Here is a 20,332-nt window from a genome sequence, read left to right on the forward strand (position 1 = left end):
TTGATTAAAATCTTATTATATTGTAAATATTAATTACACATCCATCTTAAACTAATCCATCCTTGTCCTCACTCTTGGTTTGACACCTGAATTTGATAGGTTTTTCCACCTTCATTTAAAAAAAAAAAAAAAACAAAACAAAAAACTAAAAACTAATCCATCCAAAACTAGATTGTAGAAGCGGCTCGGGGCACTAATCAATAACTTCTCATTTTTTAAAATTTTAAAACAAAATTATCAACAAAAAGGAAAAAAACACCTTTTATCCTACTTATTTATTAATTAAACTAAGTTTTTTTTTTTTTTACCAATATTCAAACGTTAAAATAGCCAATGAGAAAAAATGTCCCTCTGTGGCAGGAGCTACGCCTCCACATCATCAAACATTAATTCTGACGTCTACATCGGTTACGGTAGGCTATACTTCTTGAACAGTGTGAAAGGCTAGATGGTTCTGGAGAAACAATACCTAATTACCTGGAGGATTCTGGATGGACAAGTGTTAAACAATAATAATAAAGTATCCTGCGAGCATTTGAGAATCCTCTCGAACCCGCCTGATAGAGTCGACTAGATTGTTCCTCCTCATCTTATAACAATAGAAACTAAAATCGTTTCTGATATGATCCGAGATCGATCTTGAAATCGAAACACTGAGATCAGAGTGTTGTTTTCTGTATTCATTCCAATCCCATATTGCACTAATTCATTACTAGTCGAAAATGTCGATAATTCCCAGCTTTTTCGGCAAGAGGTCAGTAGATCCCTTCTCCTTGGAAGTATGGGATCCTTTCCAAGCACTCACAGATCTGGCCACTGGGGGACCATCTGGGCAATTTGTAAGGGAAGCTTCTGTCGTAGCCAATACCCAGATCGATTGGAAGGAAACGGCAGAGGCGCACATTTTCAAAGCTGATCTTCCAGGTTTGAAGAAAGAGGAGGTGAAAATAGAATTGGAAGAGGGCCAGAGAATTCTCCAGATAAGCGGGGAGCGCAGCAAAGAAGAAGAGCACAAGAACGACAAATGGCACCGCATTGAGCGATCCCGTGGAAAATTCCTTCGGCGTTTCCGGCTGCCGGAGAATGCAAAAGTGGAAGAGATAAAGGCGAGCATGGAGAACGGGGTGCTGACAGTGACAGTGCCGAAGCAGGTAGAACCCCAACCTCCTCAACCCAAATCCATCGAGATCTCTGGCTGACTGAAGATGTGAAATTGGGCCGGCTGTTGCAGTAGAGTGTTGTTACAGAATGTGTAGATGTGTGTCGTAACCCGCCGTCCATTATCCAATCCAGAAAATAAACACCACCATTCCCATTCCCATTCCCAGTTGTTATATCGTCTACATTGTGTCTGTATGCATCATGTGTTTTTTCAATAATATAATAAAAGGAGACGCAGGTTCAGGGCTTCTGCTGTGCTGTGTAAAAGGTTTTCATTAATTATTTGATCACCATTGTTATTATGTTGTTTCTAAACCGGCATGTTGTTTACCCCGTATATATATATATATATCTATATATATATATATATATATATATATATATATATCGCAAAGTATAATTTTCATAATTTAAAATCATTCAAAATCTTTTTGGATATTTGGATTGCACAAATTATATATATATATATATATTAAAATATATTAATAGTAAAATATTTTATCTCTATCTTACTATAGTAATTGTTAATTTGTGAATAGTTTTTATCTCTATCTTATTATAGTAATTGTTAATTTGTGAATAGTTTTTGTTAAGATATGATGCGCTAATACTATGGTTTATCAATACTACACGATAAAAAAATTATAACTCATTTTATAGGATACTTGTTCATATGGCATTTTTTTTAATTAATCAAATTAATTAAAACAACACAAATCATAACTACTTTGAAGATAAAGCTCAACTATTGTTTAGTGTATTATATTAAGAATATTTTAGAATATTCCATGGAGGTTAATTCCCTACCTAATAATTATTGATAATTAAATTAAAATTTTGGAAGCCATGACTTTTATGAGCACCCATGACTTTGCCTATGATATTTATTTTTAATGAAGTTTATTTGAAGGAAAAAAATCTCCATTTAGACACCACCACTTCTCTCCCTGCTTTGTGATCCTAACAATTAGTATCAAAGATATAGTGGTAATTATAAGATCCTAGTGAATATGAGAGCCTAGAGTTGAGCCTCAAGTATGGATAGCCAATAAAACATGTGGAACAAAAAACACAATTGCATTTGGGGGAAAGTACAATGAAGGATTGGTTGTGGTGTTGCATACAGTGTGAAGCATACAATGTGAAGTGTGTTTGCATGGAGAGAAGCCAACCAAGGAAGGAGATGGAAAACATGTAAAGAGTGAACTATTGGCTTCAAGGGGACACTTCTATTGCCTAGGGTTTGTTTTGGCATTGTGGATGATGAGATCCAAGTGTAGATCAGGAAAGTGATTGAAGGAAACATAGTCAATCTGAAGTTAGAGAATGGGACACAACCTTGGAAAATTTCTCTCTCCGTCAGTGCACAAAGGGAAAGTTATCAAGTTGATGTAAGATTATGCAGACTAATGTGAACAAACTATAGGCTAGTGAATCAGTGGATTGAACACCATCTTTGTAGTTGCGACAACTACCTTTAGCATAGAAATGACCATCATGGCACCTCAAGCTATCACTGAGGTTGTTGTTCTTATGGCTTATGGATGAAAATCCATAGAAGAGCAGGCCACCATAGCTATATAGTCATATTTCTAGGGTTACCTGGCTCAAATGACATTAATGGAATTGAAAGGGCTCTTGAGATTAAAGGGTTGCTATGAGGACGTAATTTTAGAAGAAAGGTGAATACAATGTTGTGTTACATGCAAGCACTTGTTAAGGTTCAGGCTTGTGTAAAGGCGCATCCTCTCCAAATGGATGAAGAAAGATTTGTTTTGATCGTAAACTCTACAAGAGAGGGGATCATGAGGTGATCCAAAGAAAATCTACATTAACAAAATGGTGGGATGGTAGTCTGTAAAATGTTGAAGAAGACTGGAATACTTCATTATGCAATTAGCATGTGTTTGTGAATATGAATGAGCTACAATTGGGATCCATGGGGCATAGGTTGGTTTTGAAGGTCACTAACTCGTAGATGGCATGCTTATGTATTTGGCAATAGTGATGGAGAACGTTGAATTCTAGGTAAAGTGCCCCGTAGTGCCGGCACACTATAGTGGTTTCTCCTGTAGTTTGAGTATCTATTGTAGTAGGGATTTCTAATGGATATAATGTAGGTTTGCTTGAACAAGAACAGTGGGTTATGGCACCAAAAATATACTAGATTGCATGTGGCTAGGTGCACCGAGTGTTTGTTGTTACTGTGAGATCCACATGGAGGATGATAAGGTCAAGTATGTCTCAATAACAATGGTGGTTAGGTGTTGTGCATGGGTTGAGATCCATTAATGGTTGAAGTGTTGTATAGAGAACCATTGGTAGACCAACATACATGATCTAAAGTGAACATTGCTCATAGTGATTTACTGATATAAGAGGAACAAGGCCATATGGTTGAGAAGGGTCTTATTGAGACTAGTAAAGTAGCATGGAAAACATGTTTTGGAGGCCATGGAAAAGCTACCTGGGAAAGCGTGTGTATGTGCTGTGAAATGATGTGGTTGTTATGATAAAAGAGAATGATTCTAACTAAATTGATAGACGTTGTGCTTGCTAATGAGAGGTTGTATGGACCAAGCAAGTGCAAGTTGTGTTGAAAGGATGGATCAAGTTATGGACTAGGAAAGATATATATAGACAGGTGGTATAGATAATAGAAAGAATGAAGATGGAGTGGTATAGAGTGAAGGAGCCAACATGTGATGTATGAAAACCCTAAGGGTTTTGGTCCAAGTTCTGAAATCTTGTCATAGGTAGGTGTATTTCCTTGGGAAGTTATAAGCCTTGATGTTTGGGCATACATGTTGCACGAGAGCACACATTGTTATAATACCTCAATACTTTGATCAGACATACAGGCTGGTGGATGGAATCATAAAGTTGTGGAATGGGCCACTTGGAGAGGTATTCGGCTAGTAGGTATACTAGTATCTTGGCTTGAGGGAGAGAATATGACATCTCATTTGTGAGACGGTTAACAAATGAGACCAGGTTAATCTCCCTTAGAAAATTTAAGGGGGGGATTGTTATGGTGGTTCAATTAAATTTAACTTAATCACTAGTGGTTTTTTGGCTCCGGGTTTATGAGCACCCATGGTTTTCCCTATGGTATTTATCTTTATTGTAGCATGTTTAAAGGCCAAAAAGCTTCATGTTAATTTGTACAAGTGGTGATTGGGATCACAACAATTATGTATTTAGACACCACCCCTTCTCTAGATGTTTTGTGATCTTAACAAAAACATGAATGACATTGTTTGAATCTTAATACTTTTATATTTAAGTTTTATATCAACTTATATATATATATATATATATATATATATATATATATATATCACTTTCTCCATAAATACTTTGTATTTTCCAATATAAAAAATATTTGTAATTTGTTCAATTCTTAATATAAAATTAAAATGTCTCATATTAAAAACAACTTAAATATATTCATAATCCTAAATGTATCCCAAACTAGATCAAAATTTTATCCCTATAAACCTATGTTGAATGTAAAGTAGAATAGATTTTTGCATATTAATTATAATATAAACATACATGGAGAGGTATGCCATACATTTAAATATGATAAAGGAGAAAAACTATATCTATCTAAATTAATTGCAATATTTCAAGAGCATATTTTTGCTTGTATTTTATGGTTAAAATATTTGAATGATGTGTTGCTTATTATCAAATAGATACAAAAAATTTCCATACATATTTAATATGAATTTGACACTTAATATATGAAAAATGGATTCAAATTCATTTTAATTTCAGATTTCCAAAAAGTTTTATGATTAAAATATTTGAATAATGTGTTACTTATTAACGAGCAGATATTAAAATTTTTCATATTTAATGTGAATTTGACACTTCACATATTAAAAATAGATGCAAATTCATTTTAATTTTAGATTTTATAAAATATATGTTAATGAGTGTGATAGATATGTGTACTCAACAAAAAGTTGACACATAGCATATTAAAACCCAACATAAATATATCAGAATGATATAAAATATATCATGCACTGAAAAATTAAAATATAATAAATCTTTTTTATATTATAATATATAGATATCTAAAAAAAATATGTGTAAATTTGTTATAATATTTAAAAATTTAAAAATGAATATAAATATGAGCAAGTAAATTTTGCCAAAAACAATAGAAATTCATTTTGGTAAAAATCTAGTGAATTTTTTTGGAAAACTAAAATATAGTTGTTAATCTTCAAAATTTTAGGTGTTTACTCAAAAATAATCTGGACAAATGCCTAAGCCCAGCCAGAATGTGAAAAAGCGATCATTACTGACTTGGGCGTGCTGCCCCAAGAAACACCAGATCCCATGGAGGAAAAAACCATGAACATGAACCAGTCACAGGAATCTGTGAAGAAGCCCATTCTTATCGAGTGATGATGAATTTTTTTCTTATAGATTGCGGATTCTGACCAAAAAATGGAACAGAAAACCTCTCCGTCCCTTGAATTCATGTCAAATTTTATCGTAGATTCGTAGCCAGACCAAAATTCACAGCTGCAGCCCATGATTTTTCGCAATTATTTGATTCTAGCAGTAAAAGACAACCGAAAGCACATTCGATTCGATGAAAGCAAAAAGGATTTAGTTTTCATTTGATCAAACTAAAAGCTTAACTGAGTCTAACATTTATTAAAGTTCCAGTTTCCAGAATTTCTGCTCCATTGGATATTTTTTTCAGGACAGAAAAAGCATAATTGTATTTATATAAGAAATATAAAAGAATTAAAATGTACATTCATCGGAATATAGAAATATGTCTCAAAGATCTGAAATTGCACATAAGCAGAGCCATATTTTGAAAGAAACAAGATCAGGCCTTTATGACTGGAAACAAATGCAACAGTTGATTTCCTGCTTTAAAATGCTTTACGATAACATAAATGCTTTAAATCTCTCTGATTTGTATTATAATTTGTTGTATTTTGTTTGGATGGTTTTAGAAAGATTTAGGTTGGTTTCAATTGTAGAATTAAGATGACCAAATAAACTTAAAATCAATCTATATATACTAAAAATAAAGATAATTACTAATTTGGAAAAAAAAAAGCAATTATTTAGAAAAATGGTTAAATAATAGTTGATTTTTTTGACACTAAAGTTACCATCTCTATAATATCTGATTTATTTTTTATTCTAAGTTAAAATGAATTTATATGAATTTAATCAGGAAAAATGTCTAAACAATGATTTGACTTTTTGACACTAAAATTAAAATATCTCTTACTTTCAAATTGAATAGGGAAAAGTAGTCATTGTCAAATAAGAATTGTAAAATCATTTATCTACTATAGGTAAACATTCAAAAAGAACAATCACAAAAAAAAAACTAATAAATGTAAATATCTTGCTCTAATAAGATACTTCAAATATTATAAAATAAAAAACTTTTTTCAAAAGAAAAAATATTGTGGAATATTAGGCTTTCTAATTCATTATTATGCCTCAAGTGTCTACACTAAACATTGGACTAATAAAATACTTTACATAGTTTCTTCTCAAAATTTTAAATAGCAAGAAAAAATGGGCAAATAAACCAATGCTCTTTTCCCCAAGAAAAATGTTCGCCCTGATAAGCTCACTTGCTTAATTGTGTTTAGTTGTACTAGTCCATGTTGGAAGATGCAACTCAATGTAAGGTTGTAAAAAGCCGAAAAAGAAAAAAAAACTACAATTTGATTTAAAAAATTGCGATTTGTTGGACGATGCATGTCCAACGCCCTTGAAAATATTGAAAATCCGAAGCAAACTGCAACCTATTTTCCTTTATGCTAAGAGTAGATTGGGATGTCACTGGCAGATCAATGATGGGTCAGAAATATAGCATATAGAAATTATACATACTACTCAAAAAAAAATAATCACATAAAAACATTTAAATGAGAAATTAAAAAAATGGTATATGGTACGTACTTAAAAAAAACTTTTGTATGCTTTTTCTTATCCTCTTGTTTCCATTTTAAAAATGAGAGATATAGAGGTTTGGCCTTGACTAATTTGAAAGGTTTGGTATCCATTTGAACATAGTAACTATAATATGAATTCATGTTCTTTCCTTTTCTCATATGTAACCTTTTTCAAAAGGTGCATATTTATGTTTTGTGTCAATGTTGGAGATATCAATTTACACATTGACATTGTATCAATATGAATACCCATGATGCAAAAATTGCATGGTTTGAAGAGGATCTCCCTACCTAGGGGGAAGTTTTGGGTTTGATTCCTAGCATGTCCAATTTCCAACATGCTATTAGAGCTAATTGTTACTCTTAATTGATCACAACTTCAGTCAAACTGTTGTTTTAGTTGGTGGGGAAATGGGGTGGGTTGTTGGAGACTGCAATCCACTCCTTTGCAGTCCTTTAAAAATTGATGGAACCTTTTTTGGAAACTAGAGTAAGAAGGTATCATTGTCTTTGATCTATTCTTATTAATTTATATGAATTTATTAATCATAAAAGTTAGCTTTAATGGCGAAAAATGAATAGTTTCTTTAGTATTGGGCAAGGTCAAATTATTGTGAAGGTTGTTTATTCTAAAATGTATCAGATGCCTTAGGATAATGATTGAATGTGTAATTACATCCAAAGAAATCATATTAATGGTCTTGTGGCAGATTAACATATATTAGTCACAAGTGGCAAATTAACTTGAGTTTACGCTTCACTTCTTCTTCACCCTCCACACAGAGAAAGACAGAGATAGTGAAGTTGAGATGAAATGATTTGAGCCACAAGGGAGGAGAGAAAAAGACAACAAAGTTGAGACGCAATGGAAGACAACCACATGTACTGATAGTAGAAAGCAAAATACTTGGTTTCTTGAGCTTTTGACGTTCTTTGCACCTCTCGATGCAATTGCTAGTATATAATGGAATTACAACATTTCTCTATTTTCCAGTACTTGAACGTGAAAATACCCAATTAAAAAAGAATTGGTCTCGTCCCTTTGTGGCAGGAGCTACACCTCCACATCATCAAAAATTAATTCTGACATCCACATCATTTCTTCTCGACAACTCCACATTATCAAACATTAATTCTGACCTCCACATCATTTCTCCTCGACACCTCCACATCATCAAACATTAATTCCAACATCCACATTGTGTCTTCTCGAGCATGTAGCATATAACATATGACCTCCATGTGACTGTAGCATATACCATATGACCACCACATTCTAAATATAATTGATTTGGAATTTATGCCCATTTATTTCCATTCTTTAGCTTAGCATATTTGATTTAAAGTTTATTCACACTTTCTAGCTATGAGAATGTTTAAGAGGCATACATGAACATCCATATGTTCTTTGTACCATAAGCGAGTGTGTTTTCTTTTTGTTTTCTATTCTAAATTCCCTTATCCTGTAGAAAGAAAAAGGATCATCTATTATATTTGACTATGGATATTGAGGGGATGCTGGCTCTAAGGAGTAAACTTGAGCCTTGGCATATTTAATAATTTTTTAAGTGATTATTGAATTGTTTGATAGGGTTTAATTATTATTATTTGAGTATAAATATGACATTTTTCTGTCATGGTCAGATCTGGGCTCCTCGAGAATCTTTTAGATTTCTCACAAGATTCTCTTCTGAGGATGGATGAAAATTCAGATACTCAAATGAAGAAACATTCTGCACCATCAAACTTCTAGTGAAAAATCGGTTCAGATGAGTTTAAACTTGGCACTTTTCTGACATTACCAAAATTTGGCCCCAAAGAATCTTTTAGATTCCTTAAGATTTTGATGCAAGAATATTCTTTGGAATCTAGAATATTCTATGGAATATTCCTCAAAATATTCTACCTCAAATAATGTGCTCAGAGTGGACCCCTTTGGTCTCGACCTTCATGCTCACTATAGCTTCAAATTCACTCTCTCGCTCGGCCTAGTCTAATGGAAAATTTTCCATTTTTTATATCCTTTGGTAGGCGGATTTGATAAAAAGGCATATTCAGCTCTTGGTTAAGTGCTTGACTAGGTGAGCAGAGGTCCCAAGGTCAAGCTCGTGTGCCTCCCCCATGGAGCACATTCATTGGTGTTTGATTTTTTAAAGGGTTCTATTGTATTTGTTTTGTTATAAATGAGGTCATGAGTTAGCGGGCTGGTCTCGATCGATGCGAGTTCAAGTCCTATTAGCCTCCAATTTTGGTTGGCTTGTTAGGTGGCGGGTCTGCCAATGGCGCCTCACCCTCATTAATAACATATTGTTATATTCGTTTGAGACAGTTGCTGAGGTTTGACCACCCGCCAACAAATACATTTTTTTCATTTTAATTTTAATATAATAATATAAAATCATCCTGTCAGATTTTGTTGAGGGTCACCGACAAGTAGCATGCAACAATTTGACTAGTTTTAGCAGTCAATAAGTGTCAAATTTTCGCTTGGTTAGTTGTCTCCAAATTTAATGGTTCTGCAAGATTTGTCTGGGCTGCTAAATTTAGTTGAGCTTTAAATTTAGGTGGCGACAAAAATCCTACTTCCTTGACCTAAACATTGACTACCAATATTTTCCATATACAAAGTCAGATTTAAGTGTCATCTGCGTTGTTGGAGTCTGGATGCTGAGCTCTTCGATCAAGTCCTAGTTTCGATGAAATCCACAGACTTTGATTTCTGAGCCTTTCCAGAGCCACCTGGATCACTCGCCTTTATTATTCATAATGGTCATTGATGGGTTGAGTAGAGGCATTCAAGCTGCTTAGGAGGCCAAAAGAATCCACGGTTACAGAGTCTCAAAAAACATGCGTGCTACCCACCTTTTATTCGTGGACAATATTCTTTGTGCTGGAGTAGCTAAATTAACGAAATGGCATGAGTTTCACCAAATCATCTCCAATTTTGGTTTGGCATATTAGCTGATCATGAACACATTGAAATCATAACTGATCTCTGATTATATAGATGAGCGAGTCTCATAGGAGATTTCCAACATTTTTGGGGTTAATGTTAGCTTGTTGTCAAGAGGATTTCGCTACTTAAGCTTTCATTTGAAATCAAACAACTACTAAAATCAAGATTGGAATTGGTTGATTCAAAAGTTTAAGAATAAATTGGCTTTGTGGGAAAATAAATGGTTGTCCATGGGCGACAGGCTAATAATGTTTAAGGCGATACTTTAAGGAATTTCAATCTACTGGATGCATCTCTTCCTCTATAAAGTTGTCGCTCAAAAGATTAATTTTATCATAGTTTGATTCTTGTGGAGTGGGGTTAGTAAAATTAGGAAACCACATTTGATTTGTTTGGGATATATCTCCAATAGCGTGGATGAAGGACGATGGGGTATAAGAGATACCATGAATTTTAACCTGGCGCTGCTCGCAAAAAATATGTGGAGAGCTTCAATGGGTTAACTATATGGAACTTGATTATAAACGAGAAATACCTACAAAACCTCAACTTGGAAGATTGGGTAAGAAGTGGAGCCCCAAAAATAAAAAATGCCTCATTTATTTGGCGTAGTGTGATGAAAGCCAAACCATGGCTATGCAAGAAATTCAGGTGGGAAGTGGGCAAGGGAGATTGAATAACCATTGGGTTAGACACAATAAAAGGCATAAGTGGAGATCATTTACTATCAATCCCAATCCTTTAGCTTTTCCAAGCCTTTGGTATCTAGACTTTGGCTAACCTTTGGGTCAAATGTGTAACTACTTTCCCGTCCTCGTCATTAGAGAAATTTCTAGGTCTAAAATGGGCCTCCTAAGGAATATTATAAAATAATGGTGGAAATAATAAAATAAAACCATATTATATCATCAAATTTTAGAGGGAAAAAAGAAAAACTATTTTTTCAACTTATCTCCCTACGGTTTTATTCAAATTTCTAGTGGAAGCACTCGTTGGATGCATAATTTAATTCCTCATCCAAAGAGTACCCATGTTGCATACTTTTGATGGACCCTCCTACATAAAAAATGAGAAATACATGAAAAAACTTGATTGCAATCACCTTTTTGATGTATTTCTCATCTTTTGTGTAGCAGGGTCCATTAAAAGCATCCAACATGGGTACTCCTTGGATGAGGAATTAAATTTTGCATCAAATGAGTGTTTCCGCTCGAAATTTGAGTAAAATCGTAGGGAAATAAGTTGAAAATAGAAGTTCAAAAAGTAGTTTTTTTTTTTTTAATCTTTTTACATTTTAACTCCAAAAATGACAAAGCAACCCCCATCGTTGACATCATTATCTTGAATCCTATTGGTTCTTATAAAGTTGATTTTGGTTGTACATTTTTTAGGCCCATTTTAGACCTCAAAATTTCTTTAATGGCTGGCCTCCCTCATGGGTCCTTGGCCTCCCAATTGATCTTGCACGTAAGTGGGAATGATACAAATATATGCTTGGCCATGCCAGAATAGTTCTTAATGAAAAATAAGATCATCTTGCTTGAGGCAGAAGCGAAGTTGACAACAATATCCTAGATCAAAAAAATTATAATTACATTACAAAGGATTTTCGGCATGTGTATAAAGTTGTAGGGCTGATAGACATGTCCAGTTGGGACACCCCTCTTAAATTAAATTGTCTTTTTTTTGCTTACCTTTCAAAACTGGACGCTGACATGGGAGAATCTCATTCAGACGGGCTTCTAAGGTCCAAGGATTTGTTCTATGTATGAAACTCCAAAGGAAGAGGTGGCTCACCTCTTTCTTGGCTTCCCCTTTTCTACAACCATTTGGAAAGAAGTGTTGAAGTCTATCCACATTTCTACTAGGATTGATATATCCTCTACCAGTGCTTGTTTCACACATTGGATTGAAGAAAACAATTTTTACATGACGCTCTTTCTTTACATATTTTGGGGAATTTGGCGATGTAGGAGCGCTATCATATTTGAGCATGTTGCCCCTGATGTGAGATCCACCTATACAAAGATCGTGCTATTCCTCTGGGAGATTGGGCCTTGGATCGTTATTTTACAAAGGAGGATATGTGCTTACAAAGAATTATATTCATCTCTCCCGGTGGGTTTCTTTGATGGATCCTCCTCGGATGGTTCTTGTGGTTGTGGGGTAAGAATTTCTATGACGGTTGGTCTGCAATACAATTTCCACTGGTGTGCTAGGGTAGGTATAGACAACGGACCTAAATTGGTTGCTCTTTGGGGAGTTTTATAATGTCCATCCTGGTTGGAAATTGAAGAGATGGCGGTTGCAAACACTCTAAATATGTTATAGATTGGGTGCAAGGAAGTTCTTCCTTTGGACCTCCTTCATTATTCAATTGGATGACACTGATTAGACACTCGATCATACATTTCAAGAGAATTAAGCTTTCACATGTTGACCAAGAGCAAAATCAGTCTGCAGACTCCCTCTCCAAAAATGGTTGGCCTGCTATGTCTAAGAAGATCTTCTCCTCCATTCTTGTCAAAGACTCAATTAGCAATGCAAGTTCCTTTTCCTTCTAAGCAATGGGATCCTCTTTTTGGGATCCTCTTTTTGTCTCCTTTGGCCTAACGTTTTTGTGGTTCCAATAGCTTTCAAATTTTTCTCTCGCAACCTTCGATGTCTTCATTCGAGCGTCCCTTATTTTCATATCCAGATATTTTAGGCACCTCTTCATGTAATATGGCTGATCAAAATTAGCGTTTGTTTGTAATTATGAGAATCGATATCATTTTTTATGTTCCTGCCTTGTGCACAAGAAAGCTTTGTGTAATCTAGATTATGAGATATCATATAACAAGTAATGCATTTCTCTTTAATAGAAATAACGCTGTTTTTTCTTTGTAAAAATAAAATAAAATAAAACCATAATAATAGTGGCATGTATAATTTCCAAATACTACAAAACCCAAAAGTGGTTGATCCACTTAATTGATATAAAGTGGATTTAAATAATTTTAAAATACTACAAAACCCATCGTTGGTTAATCGGGTCAATTGACATAAAGTGGATTTAAACTTACATAGAGGATTGCTCATATGCACTGGTTGATCCGGTTAATTGATATAAAGTGGATTTCAATAATTTTCAAATACTACAAAGCCCAGCACTGGTTGATCGGGTTAATTGATATAAAGTGTATTTAAACTTACATAAAAGAATTGCTTATATTTCATAATGCAATTACAATATTTTCGTTTGGCATGATCTAATTAATAAATAAAATTCTTTTCTAATTTTCTATTATTTAAAATAAGCTTTCCTCAGAAATTAAAGGATTTAATCTGAACCTTTAAAAATTTTAAACAAAATTATCAACAAAAGGGAAAAAAAAAGAAGCTTTTTATGCTTCTTATTTATTAATTAAACTAATCTTTTTTATTTTTCCCAATATTCAAACGTTAAAATAGCCAATGAGAAATTGTACGTCAGATCTCGTTCCTGTCCCTCCGTGGCAGGAGCTACGCCTCCACATCATCAACATCGGTTACCGTAGGCCATACTTCTTGAACAGTGTGAAAGGCTAGATGGTTCTGGAGAAACATACCTAATTACCTGGAGGATTCTGGATGTACAAGGGTTAAATAACAATAATATTTGCAAAGTGAAAATTGAAACCTTACTTTCGGAATGGTCTGGAGCTTACTTTTATAACAATAATAGTAAAGTATTCTGCCAGCATTTGAGAATCCTCTCGAACCCGCCTGATAGAGTCGACTAGATTGTTCCTCCTCGTCTTATAAAAATGAAAACCAACCTCTCTTCTGGTATAATCCGAGAACGATCTTGAAATTGAAATCCAAACACAGATCAGAGTGTTGTGTTTCTATATTCATTCCAATCACATATATTGCAGTAATTCATTACTAGTTGAAAATGTCGATAATTCCCAGCTTTTTCGGCAGGAGGTCAGTGGATCCCTTCTCCTTGGAAGTATGGGATCCTTTCCAAGCATTCACAGATCTGGCCAGCGGGGGACCATCTGGGCAATTTGTAAGGGAAGCTTCTGCGGTAGCCAATACCCAGATCGACTGGAAGGAAACGCCAGAGGCACACATTTTCAAAGCTGATCTTCCAGGTTTGAAGAAAGAGGAGGTGAAAATAGAGTTGGAAGAGGGCCAAAGAGTTCTGCAGATAAGCGGGGAGCGCAGCAAAGAAGAAGAGCACAAAAACGACAAATGGCACCGCATTGAGCGATCCCGTGGAAAATTTCTTCGGCGTTTCCGGCTGCCGGAGAATGTGAAGATGGAAGAGATCAAGGCGAGCATGGAAAATGGAGTGCTGACAGTGACAGTGCCAAAGCAGGCAGAACCCCAACCTCCTCAACCCAAATCCATCGAGATCTCTGGCTGACTGAAGAGGTGAAATTGGGTCTGCTGTTGCAGTAGGGTGTACTTGTTACAAAATGCGTAGATGTGTGTCATAAGCCTCCGTCCATTATCGAATCCAGAAAATAAACACCTCCATTCCCATTGCCAGTTGTTACATCGCTTACATTGAGTTTGTATGTGTTGTGCGTTTCTCAATTCCCATTCCCATTCCCATTCCCATTCCCATTCCCAGTTGTTACATCGCTTACATTGAGTTTGTATGTGTTGTGCGTTTCTCAATAATATAATAAGAGTTTGTATTTGTTGTGCGATTTCTCAATAATATAATAAAAGGAGACGCAGGTTCAGGGCATATGTTGTGCTGCGTAAAAGGTTTTCATTAATAACTAATTTCCATTGTTTTTAAACGGGTCTGCAGAGTGCTATCGGCGTAAAAGTTTTTCATTAATAACTAATTTCCATTGTTTTTAAACGGGTCTGCAGAGTGCTATCGAATAATATGGACAGTGAAACACCCCCAATTTAGTTAGATTTTGATAGAGTTGTAAATTTTCGAGGTGAAACACCCCCAACTTAATTAGATGTTGATAGAGTTGTAAATTTTCACACTGGGAATAAGATCCTCATAGGCATTGATCCGATTATGGGAGGGGGAAAAAACATTGATATTCTTAAGTCTCTGATAAACTTTTTTCACAGAAAAGGCTTTTTCACATGGAACAAATTGATTGCTTCTTGGTTGGGTCCTTTTCCAATTTGGAAGGATTCCTCATGTCTGGGTATGTCCGAAGATTTGGATCGACAATGGACGCAGGTAATGAGTGGCTTGAAGAATTGTGGATTCTGCCGAACCTTGGTTGATGATATCCTCGTATGGAATGGAAAAAGCCCAAGGGAGCCGATCAATGTTAAGGATATCTACACAAACCTTATCAGGATGCAATGTGAACAATTTCAGCTATCCTAAGTCTGATTGTCCTCTAAAAACCATCTTATTCTCTTGGTTGGTATTCCATAATAAAAATTTGACATAGAATAATTTACAGAAGCTAAGTTGGCATGGCCCTGGATTATGTTATGCTTGTAAATCAGCTGAGGAAAACAATTTCCACTTGTTTTTTCAATGTTCTTTATCTCAACAAATATGGCCAGACTTGGCTACTCATTATGATTTTCCCTATATTTCACATGACTCTATTTCTGATGCTTTTCTTTGGTGGCGTTGTCAAAAAGCGTCATGGAGACCTATTATTATTTATGTCCTTTAGCATATATGGAAGTGGAGAAATCATATTATTTTCCAGGATAGAAGGGTCCTTTTCATGGTCGTCTACGATAAGATTGTGTCATCCATGGACTCTATCTCGGTAAAATCTTCTCTGGGTCATAAGTCAAAACAAGCAGATTCTCCACTGGATCAAATGCTATTCCCAAGAGCGTTCTTTGATGGGGCTTCTCAGAATGATAATTGTGGATGCGGTGTTCAGATCTGCATGGACAACAACCTGCAATATCAAATACATTGGAACGGAGGATCAGGCTCTAATATAAAAGCAGAAGCTATGGCACTTGCTGGTTTGCTTTTCTTGTGTCATTTTCTAAATATTCAATCTCTTCATATATATGGCGACTCCAAAGTCATTATTGAGCATGTCACTGAAAAACACCACATAAAAAATCAGTATCTTGACAGTGGGATGTACAGAATCATGACTTTGTGGAAGGGCATGGAGGGCTACTCAATTAGTCATATCTACAGATCGCAGAATGTTCAGGCAGATATATTGTCAAAAAGGGTCTACTTTCTCGTCCGGGCATCTGGAATATGGAGGTAATATTTGAGGCAGAAAGTTTTCTCATTCAGGAATTCACCCTCCCTGGTTCTTAACTTTTTCAGAAAGGTCCCAGGTATGTTTTTCCTGTTTTTTAAATTCTGATTATCTAAAACACTATCCCATTCAGTCCTGCAGATGGATAATCGATCATATGATTATCTGCAATTTTTCTCATGTGGCACTATCTAAATTATCATCCCCATGTCGTAGATGATTTTCATGTTGAGTAAAACTCTGTTGATATATTCTGTATATTTTATCACATTAGGAACATTCAGCATAGAACTTTCTGGTGTCTATTTTTCAGTTTGGTCATGATCATTTCTAGACATGATGTAATATTGGTAATAATATATCTTATATAATACAATTATGCTTTTTCTTTTTGAAAAACTAATGACAAAGAACAACACACATTGGTAATGTAAGGAAACATAAATTTGCAACCTTTTCTTTAGCTTATCATATTTTATTTAAAGTGTATTTGCTTTTATAATGTGTTTTTTTAGACGTATTTGATTTGGAATTCGTGACCATTGATTTAGAATTTATTTTCATTCGTTAGAGTTTATTTCCATTCTTTATCTTAGAATATTTGATTTAAAGTGCATTCACACTTTTTGGATGTGAGAATGTTTAAGAGGCATACATGAACATCCATATGTTCTTGTACAATGGGCGTGTTTTCATTTTGTTTTTTTAAATAAATTCCCTCATCCCAATCCACAGAAAGAAAGAGGATCAAATATGATTGACTAGGATATTGAAGGGACGCTTGCTCTAAGGAGCAAACTTTGACCCCTCGCATGTTCAATAGTTTATTTAAGGAAATGTTGGATGGGATTAATGTTTCTCCTTCTTTGGAGATATAAAAGTGCATGTTTAATACTTTATCAAGTGATTTAAGGAAACGTTATGTTTAATAGTTTATCAAGTGTTTTAACGGATCGTGAATAGTTTGTTAATAGTTTATCAAGTGTTTTAGATGGAGTAATGATTTATTTTTAATATACAAGTTAATTGTTAATAGTTTATTAAGTGTTTTAGATGGATTAATGATTTATTTTTAATATACAAGTTAATTGTAAGTATTAATTGTAAGTAAATATGGGTTTAAGATTGGTAAAGGTATTAAAGTTAATTTTAAATTTATTAGATTAGTATATGTTCATTTTAACCATAAATTTAATAAGAATTGAGAGGGATCACATCTTTTTATTATCCTGCCGCTCGCAGGTATGTCGTATTCAATATACATGTTGATTATGAATTATTTGGTGTTGGACCAAAAATTAAACTGTGTTTTACAAGGTTTACTTTATAAAAAAAATTATTTATTTTTTAAATTAATATTAATTTAAATTTTCTTTCATTTAATTGGCTAAAATAGTTGGCTTTTTATTTTGTAATCATGGCATTTAAGTACGGAAATATGTATATATTAAAATGGTTTTGGTTTCGTGTTTTGCACTAAGGGTTAAATCATGAACTGAAAATACATTGGATGATTTTATAAATGAAATTTTTATGTGATGTACATTAGTTTGAACGGGTCTGATACCAAGCCCATTGGAGAAGTCTGAGACCAAGCCCATTTGAGCAGTTGATCTCGCTTAAAAGCTTATTCAATTGAGGTATTGGCACTGAAATGCCTATTGAAGTGATTGCTTTATGTCTTCCAATGGCTTGATTCCCATTTCTAGTCGTTCATTGCACACAGAATAGGGAGGCAGGATATTTCTTCCACCATTCAACAATTGATTTATATCTATACATAGAAAATCAAAGTTAGGTTTCTTAAAGGTTGGATGTGTGCAAGCCATGAAAAAACTCTTCTATGGACTACCTCCAACACCACTACCCAAGCCACCTCCAGCTCCTCCTCCCAACCCTCCACCGCCACCGACTGCGCCACCTCCACCTAAGCCTCCTCCGCTTCCGATAAAGTTGTCAAGCTTATATGGATGGTCATGTACTCCATTCTCTAAGTTTTGAGTTCCGTTTACCTGACAAGTAGAATCCGTTGCTACTAACAGTCCCAACACAGTAAAAAAAATTCTATTCATCTTCATCTTAATCATCCAACCTTCTCCTTCTCAACTTTATGATGACTACAACAGAGAGTGCCACCAGAAGAGTAAGAAGCCTTTACTAATCCGTCACAGTGAACATATTTTCATAGCAATAACGATGGGATGAATCAATCATTACATCGACAATGATGACCATTTATTCTTCATATTTCATTTAATTTTCCACCGGCATATATTGTTGAGAGACAGACTCTAGGCAACACATTTAGGTTGCATTAAATCGGAGAGATGGAAAGTGGTCATAGTAAACTTGACTTGGTCAAGAGACCAGTAGTTTATGAGAACCCATGCCTTTGCCTCTTATATTTATTTTTAATGTAGCATATCTAAAGGCAATAAATATCCATGATAATTTGTCCTAGTGGCCATTGGGACCACAACAATCGTGTCTTTAGAAATCACCACTTTTCTCGATGCTTTGTGATCCTAACAATTGGTATCAAAGCTATAGTGGTAATTATAATATCCTAGTGAATACGAGAGCCTAGAGTTGAGTGTGAAGCATGGATAGTTGGTAGAATGTGTGAAGCAAAAAATACATATGCATTTGGAGGAAAGTACAATTAAGGATTGGTCACCCATGGCTTTGCCTATGATATTTATTTTTAATGTAGTGTATTTAAAGGCAACAAATATCCATGATAATTTGTCCTAGTGGCCATTGGGACCAAACAATCGTGTCTTTAGACATCACCACTTCTCTCTGTGCTTTTTGATCCTAACAATTGGTATCAAAGCTACATTACTAATTATAATATCTTAGTGAATATGAGAGCCTAGAGTTGAGTGTGAAGCATGGATAGCTAGTAGAACGTGTGAAGCAAAAAACACATATGCATTTGGAGGAAAGTACAACAAAGGATTGGTTGTGGTGTTGCATAAAATGTGAAGCATACAATGTGAAGTGTGCCTGTGTGGAGAGAAGCCAACAAAGGAAGGAGATGACAAACATGTAAAGAGCGAAGTGTTGGCTTCAAGGGGACACCTTTATTGGGTTTGTTTTGGCATAGTGGATGGAGAGATCCGAGTGTAGATTAGGAAAGTGATTGAAAGAAACATTGTTGATTTGAAGTTAGAGAATGGGACACAACATTGGAAAAATTTTCCCTTTGTATGTGCACAGAGGGAAAGTTATCAGGTTGATGTAAGATTATGCATGCCAATGTCAACAAACTATAGGCTGGTGAAACACTAGATTTAAAACCATCTTTGTAACTATGACAACTACCTTTGGAATAGAAATAACCATCGTGGCAGCTTAGGCTATGACTGAGGTTTTGTTCTTATGGGTTATGGATGAAAATCCATACAAGAGAATACTACCATATCTATATAGACATATTTCTATGGTTACCTGGCTCAAATGACATTAAGGGATTTGAAAGGGCTCTTGAGATTAAAAGTGCCGCTACAAGGAAACAATGTTAGAAGAAAGGTGAACACAATGTTGTGTTACATGCAAGCACTTGTTAGGGTTTAGGCTTGTGTAAAGGCTCATCCTCTTCAAATGGCTGAAGAAAGATTTGTTTTGATCATAAACTCTACAAGAAAGGGGGTGATGAGGTGATCCAAACAAAATCTGCATTAACAGAATGGTGGGATGGTAGTCTATAAAATGTTGAAGAAGACTAGAATAATTCATTATGCAATTAGCATGTGTTTGTGAAGGTGAATGAGTTGCAATTGGGATCCATGGGGCATAGGTTGGTTTTGAAGGTCATTAACTCATACATGACAAGCTTGTGTATTTGGCAGTAGTGATGGAGAATGGTGAATTATAGGAAAAGTGCCCCGTAGTGTCGGCACACTATAGTGTTTTCTCCTGTAGTTGGAGTATCTATTGGAGTAGGGATTGTTAATGGATATAAATTGGGTTTTCTTGAACAAGAAAAGTGGGTTATGGCACCAAAAAGATACTAGCTTGCACGTGGCTAAGTGCAATATGTGCTTGCTGTTATC

At 34.9% G+C, this 20,332-nt stretch overlaps 2 protein-coding genes across 2 annotated transcripts; both read left to right on the forward strand.

Moving 5' to 3' along the window:
- Positions 1 to 715: 715 nt before the first annotated feature.
- Positions 716 to 1,321, forward strand: LOC149241324 (18.0 kDa class I heat shock protein-like). The gene has a single exon (XM_089367493.1). It carries the CDS (start codon positions 723 to 725, stop codon positions 1,197 to 1,199), a length of 477 nt encoding a protein of 158 aa, XP_089223619.1. The 5' UTR covers positions 716 to 722; the 3' UTR covers positions 1,200 to 1,321.
- A 12,615-nt stretch (positions 1,322 to 13,936) lies between these two features.
- LOC149241325 (18.0 kDa class I heat shock protein-like) lies at positions 13,937 to 14,481 on the forward strand. The gene has a single exon (XM_089367494.1). The coding sequence runs from the start codon at positions 13,991 to 13,993 to the stop codon at positions 14,465 to 14,467; it is 477 nt and encodes a 158-aa protein (XP_089223620.1). The 5' UTR covers positions 13,937 to 13,990; the 3' UTR covers positions 14,468 to 14,481.
- The last annotated feature ends 5,851 nt before the right edge of the window (positions 14,482 to 20,332 follow it).

Source organism: Pinus tabuliformis, chromosome 8 (genome assembly GCF_031772625.1).
Source record: "Pinus tabuliformis cultivar Carrire ecotype Pingquan chromosome 8, CPIR1, whole genome shotgun sequence".
In the NCBI taxonomy this organism is placed as follows: domain Eukaryota; kingdom Viridiplantae; phylum Streptophyta; class Pinopsida; order Pinales; family Pinaceae; genus Pinus; species Pinus tabuliformis.

Coding starts and splice junctions, on each gene's coding strand:
- LOC149241325 (XM_089367494.1), top strand. CDS start 13,991: ATGTCGATAATTCCCAGCTTTTTCGGCAGGAGGTCAGTGGATCCCTTC.
- LOC149241324 (XM_089367493.1), top strand. CDS start 723: ATGTCGATAATTCCCAGCTTTTTCGGCAAGAGGTCAGTAGATCCCTTC.